General features: G+C 33.6%; 1 protein-coding gene across 1 annotated transcript; it reads left to right on the forward strand.

Moving 5' to 3' along the window:
- Positions 1 to 3,118: 3,118 nt before the first annotated feature.
- LOC128230372 (uncharacterized) lies at positions 3,119 to 5,098 on the forward strand. The gene is made up of 3 exons (XM_052942583.1): positions 3,119 to 3,157; positions 3,412 to 3,501; positions 3,654 to 5,098. Exon 3 carries the CDS (start codon positions 3,686 to 3,688, stop codon positions 4,142 to 4,144), a length of 459 nt encoding a protein of 152 aa, XP_052798543.1. The 5' UTR covers positions 3,119 to 3,157; positions 3,412 to 3,501; positions 3,654 to 3,685; the 3' UTR covers positions 4,145 to 5,098.
- The last annotated feature ends 902 nt before the right edge of the window (positions 5,099 to 6,000 follow it).

Consider the following 6,000-nt stretch of genomic DNA (forward strand, 5'->3'; position numbering starts at 1 on the left):
TTAAAATAAATATATATATATATATAAAATATTAAAAGAAAGAAATAAAAAAAATCCGCTAGTGTAAAACAGATGTATTTTTATGGTCTGACAGTGTCCCCATAAATACTAAATATGTGTATGTGTTAGTTTGAAGAGAAAATGCTTCAGGCTTCTACGGTTTTGTGTTATATTTGTTGCATTCTTAATCTTAATGTATCTAAGGGACACAATTCTTTATATACTACAGCATATTTCTCTATTGTAGTTATTCATACTGAATACCATGTTTCATATATAGCTATGCCTGTAGTATTGTATTTCACTTGATGCTTGGGTATGAATGAATAAACATGTAACTCCATTTGAGATCTTATGAATCTAACCCATTCCGCAGGTTGTTGTAAGAATTAAACCAACAACGCAACAATATTGATTGTTCTTTATTTAGCATACTTTATACATCTATAGTAAATTGTAAACAGTGCAGAGCATAATTTATTATTTGACATTGTTATTCGACATAGTTATGTCATTATTGTTGAATATATGATTTCTTATGAAATATTCCGTCCTTTGCCTTTGCATTGTTTTTGTTTCAATAGCACATTTCGAAATATTGACCTTGTTATCGCTACGCTCGTAGGCGGATTGTCGACTGTGCGTTTCTATATTTAGCTAAAGGTAATTCCCAACGAAGTAGTACAGTATTGCATTGGGAAGCGAAAGTAGAATTGTTTTTACGCAAAATGGCGAAAATTCCTGTGACTAAACATCACGCCATGCATTTCTCAGCTTAAAAGGTGCCACGGATTAACTTCTAAACCATAATTATATTAACGAGGGAGAATACTGTTTAATGTTGACATAAATAAACGGCGGGAATCCACCACACTGGGAATCCTGATGAAAAGGGTTGGCAGGAATCCTCCCTTTACAGGTAACTATTTTCATATCAAATATATGTTTGAAGAAAAGTAACTAACGATTACAAGTTTAAAGTACTGGCAAAATGAACTTTTCGTCGTAATTATAAAACATGTCACATAATCAATGTAGAGTAATACAGTGATACAGGTTTTTTTATCTGTTATGTACATGATTTGATTTAGAACCACTAACCATTCCATGTAATTAAGGGATTTCATTCGTTACGTAGGTATAAACCTGACATAAGGCATTTCTTACTTCAAAAACTTTGTGTTTGTTGTTACTCAGGTTCTTTGTTAAATGTTTAGCAAAATAATGAAACTATGGCACTAACTTAAAGTGGGGATCAAACCAGAGTCCCATACCACAACTTGCTAAAACTTCAGATAGCTTCGAGTTGAATCAGCCATATATTCTGATTTCTAATCAGCCAATAGGCTTAAAATAGATTTACTGATAAGCGTAGTCCATAGCAACTGTAACAAACTTTGTACGACCTGGCCTCTGTTAACTAGATTTGCATTGTATTGGGTATGGACTTAGAGCCTACTTATGTCTTTAAAAAAATCCCACTCTGTTATAACACAAAATGAATATTTATTTCATACCTGTCACTAAACCTAACACAAATGAAATTAAAGTGCAAAAGGTGAATATTTGCGCGTGGTCGAGATAATTTCACAGTTGCTAAATTAAAAAGTGGACAAAGATATGAAGTAAACATTTTGTTAGAGGAAAAGGACCTTCTGCAGACCATCCAGACCACATACTTACACACATACATCAGGATTTGAAAACAAAATGAATATAGCTAGATAGATTTTATCAAATATACACATTTTCATTTTGTATGCTTTAATTAATAGAAACCTTATAACGGAGTAAGTATTGATAATAAACACGATAGCGCTAATAAGAAACAATTTTACTAGAACTATTGAAGGTAATTACAATATGTTTTAGATTGTACGACAGGTTGATTAATATTCACGAAGCAGAAAGGCCCTGCCACTAAGAGGTTCATCTGTGTCAAAGATCACATTGATTGAAGTTTCGGAGGTTCTCTTGCAGTATGACAAATCAGTTTCAATTACCTGAACACAGAAACACACAACATTCAGATTGATCACTTCTTATATGCCATATTTTGGTATTCATATACATTGATAACTTTATTTAATTAAGAAGACCAAAACGTGAGAGCATTATGTTTGTCATTATTTCAATTATAATAATTGTCAAGTTTTTTTTAAACTTTATTCAGACGCCTGTCCACCATGGGAAATTCCAACAAATGCACACGGGTAACCCGACCCTACCATAAACTTATTTGAATTCTATGACTGTTCCTCAAACGGTTAAAATATTAGCATAAGAAAGGCTTTCCTGAAAGTAATCTGATATAAGACTATCCCTGTCTTCGTACATATTATTCACTTTTGTTGAGTACAAATGGCGTTTTAGTATCAAGGGTACTAACCGTATTATGACCATAAAGCAACAGAGATGAAACGGATATTTTGTTTGGCTTAGCTTAGTCGTGACGGTGGCCTCAACTTAATAAACTTTACTAAGTTATAGCAACGAGTTACTAAGTTGTTGCCACAAGTTACTCAGTTGTGACCACAATATAAATAAAGTGTTGCGGATGCCACTTCTGTGCCACCGTAAATTTTACCCTTGTTTCCATGCAAATTTGTTATTTAAACATACAAACGTACAATTTCAGGTCACAAAAGAATGGCAATGGACATACAAAGCGATATTTCAAATCCGAATGTCGGAGCTGCGATTATCTTTGGCAATTATGGCACACCTGATAATAGCAATACTTTTCAGTTCCGAAAGGGCGGTGAAAAAGACCTGGATAATGTGCAGTCTGTGTTTATCAAAAGTCTGGGATTTGATTGGTTGAACAAAGACAATAGCCATAACTTGTTCATAAACCAATGGGATCATACAAAGATTAGAGCAAGTGGGCAAATTGGAAATTGCAGGAAGTGTTTGAAATGTCTTATTAAAAATACAGACTTTAAAAGGTATAAGTATTTTGTATTAGCCATAAGTTCACACGGATTTTCCGAAAAAGGTGAACAGTTTGTGCAGTTTCTTAGCTCAACGGACTACGCGCTGTTGTCATTGTCCGAGGTTCTAGAAGCTATTAGTGACAAACAGTGTCCTACATTGGCAGCAAACCACGGATTCGTTATCGTTCAGGCATGCAGAACAGACAGCGAATTTCCGGATTGTAAGTTTCAGCTATTCTCTTTTTTAATCAAATTCTTTTCAATCGGTTTTCACTTGGGTAAAACAAAACATTATAATTATTACTATATAGAAGCATTAAAATAGTATGCCCATTTTTTATCATGATCTTACCAGTCGGTGGTTTAAACATATTTATCTGCATTTTTTTTAAAATATACAAGGGGATTGATCGACAAGTTATACAACGTTATAAATGCCCTTCCTCAAGTTACAAATCAGTAATCTCCATTTCAGTGGCCGAAGATCATGGCGTCGTTTTCAATTTATATACAGAACAAGGCCATGAGGAGTTCCCTGTTAACGCATTACTTAAGGAATTTGGACGTAAGTTCTTAAACGTTTCTCCTTAATGCATTTATTTATATCACACGAAGGAATTTGTAACCACTTGATGTTGTATAATCTTTTAAAAAATGTTAAATTTAGTAGTAAATCAGTATAAATATCAAACCTTAGTATTAATATCTTATGTACAGATTTAACAATTGATGAGAGCAATGCTGGTCTTATGGATACTGATGAGGTTTCGGAAGACGCTGCACCTCCCACAGCACGGCAGGGCAATGTTGGGAGTATAAAGGTGTTAGTTCAAGCCGACGAAAAAGATGAAACAAAATTGAAGATTCCCAATAACTTTCTGGTTATCTACCCGACAGCACCTTACCGCTATTCCAAAAGAAACGAAACTGAAGGGTCATGGTTTGAATTTTACCTAAAGGAAGTTGTGGATGAATATGAAGGACATTCCACAGAGCTCGATTTCTTTCAAGTTTTAACTGAAACAAATCAACGAGTATCAAATCGCGAAACTGTTGTTTATAAGAGAAACTCAGCGGGTAAGATCCAGTACGATCCAGGTACTGAGAGTCCATCGAGGGATGAGGACAAATCCGGAAAGAAAAATGTCGTGTGGATTGAACATAGAATCACTCAGCCTTTGGTCTTTAGATTGGCTAGCGGGAACTAGACTTATTTGAGATACTAGTACTCACTGCGTGTCATATACTAGTACACTAAAAACCGGTTTTGGAACTGGTCGCCTCCCCATGCCAATGATTGCACCTTGATTCAGGAACAGGAACAATTTTGGTTAGTTATGAGTTAAGATGCGCATGATATTGTATAAACCATGTACATGCGCATTCAACGTCGCATATTTTTTACTCTCAAATTGTCCTCATTGCTAATCAATACGATTTTTTGTACGCATTGAATATACATGTATTGGTGTTAAAAATGGTGTTTTATGACGATTTGATGCAATTGTATTGTTAGCTTTTCCACATACAACGATATGAAGAAGATCTCCCGACTCAGGGATACGTTTGAAGCAGATTAGACTTAAGCATATCAATATGGGTTGAACATAAGATGGACACAATTGGAGCATTATTTTGTTAGGCTCAGACTAATCAAAGATGTCATTATTGTTGAGCATGTGTTTGGCACGAAAGTAACATTATTAGATAGCACAGACTAGAAATCAAAATAGCAATGTCTGTCGGTCACATGTTTGACATAAGAAAAGCTACAAAGTACATGGTCTAAATCTATCATATATTTATATATACATATCGTTGTGATGGAACATAGTCACACACAGTCTCTGGTCTTTAGAGTGGTTAGTGAAAACTAGATAGGCATTTTAAATACACTTGTTAAAACGCTAATGATTAATATATATATGTTTGATTTTTATATTATGCATTATTTGTCCTTACAGTGTGGTATGGCTGTTGACCAAGAGTAACATATCATATTTACTTTTATTCAGCATTGGATAGTTCATAAAGTTACCAGCGTCTGGTTTGAGAAAGTTCATCTATGCAGACTTAAGTTTTGGTTTGATATGAGATCTTCTTAATTTCCTCTTTATACAGACTATCACTGAATTTTGTATTTCAATCGCTATTTTGGCAAAAACTTTAGAACACACATGATTTTTTATGTGTTATGTACATGTGCTTTGTTGATTCTATTTAATAGTCATTTTTTCTTCCTTGACTATTGAGGCGAAATTCAGCCTTTGCCTTTCTTGGACGACCAGTGAGAATAAGAGTTCAAAACTTTGTTCAACATGTTTTTAATTGATCATTTACTGTTTTAATATACAATTGTGGAAATATCCGAAGTGTGATACGCCATTCTTATTTTTGCAAAGATTATTCACAAAGTTTATCCAATGAAATTTTAAATATCTAGTCCATCCAGATGAAATTGTATATTGTAAGGTCTCTGTTTCTGAATATTTATAGTTTTACTTTTAAAGGCAAGGATGTTTGAATATTATTTTTTGCTGGTCATATTTATGTGTGTTTTTTAATTTGTGAAAAAATAAACGTGTTTGCTAATAATTGACCGTTTATAGCATATGACATGCTCGTCTTTCTCCATTTTCACAATATTTCAGCAGCTATTTCACATTCAAAGTTATGTACACGATTCTCTTTTTGATAGCCTAGAGTGATTTTAATCTGACATTTCAGGTTTATTAGATATTGCAAAAATGACCAACACTCGGCGTTTACTGTTATTTTTTAATCATTTCATATATGTAAAACATTAACTCTGGAAAATTATTAACAATCAGTATATTGCATTTCTTGATATATTTTTGTGTGTGAAAAAACTTATATATTCTGGTAATGGGTCCATAAAATATAAACACTAACGAATAGTATGTGTTTAATGACTTTTGTAATATCCTCTATCCACACCTAGAATATCAAAAATGGTTTATGAAAATGTTGGGAGAAACTGTTGACTGTGTCACGGAAATTACTGCGTAACGGACACTACATTTCGGTTTCGCATAAGCATTGT

The sequence above is a fragment of the Mya arenaria genome, chromosome 4, assembly GCF_026914265.1.
Source record: "Mya arenaria isolate MELC-2E11 chromosome 4, ASM2691426v1".
NCBI lineage: Eukaryota > Metazoa > Mollusca > Bivalvia > Myida > Myidae > Mya > Mya arenaria.

What these genes read in the sequence shown, in the direction of transcription:
- LOC128230372 (XM_052942583.1), top strand. Translation starts at nt 3,686, where the DNA reads ATGGATACTGATGAGGTTTCGGAAGACGCTGCACCTCCCACAGCACGG.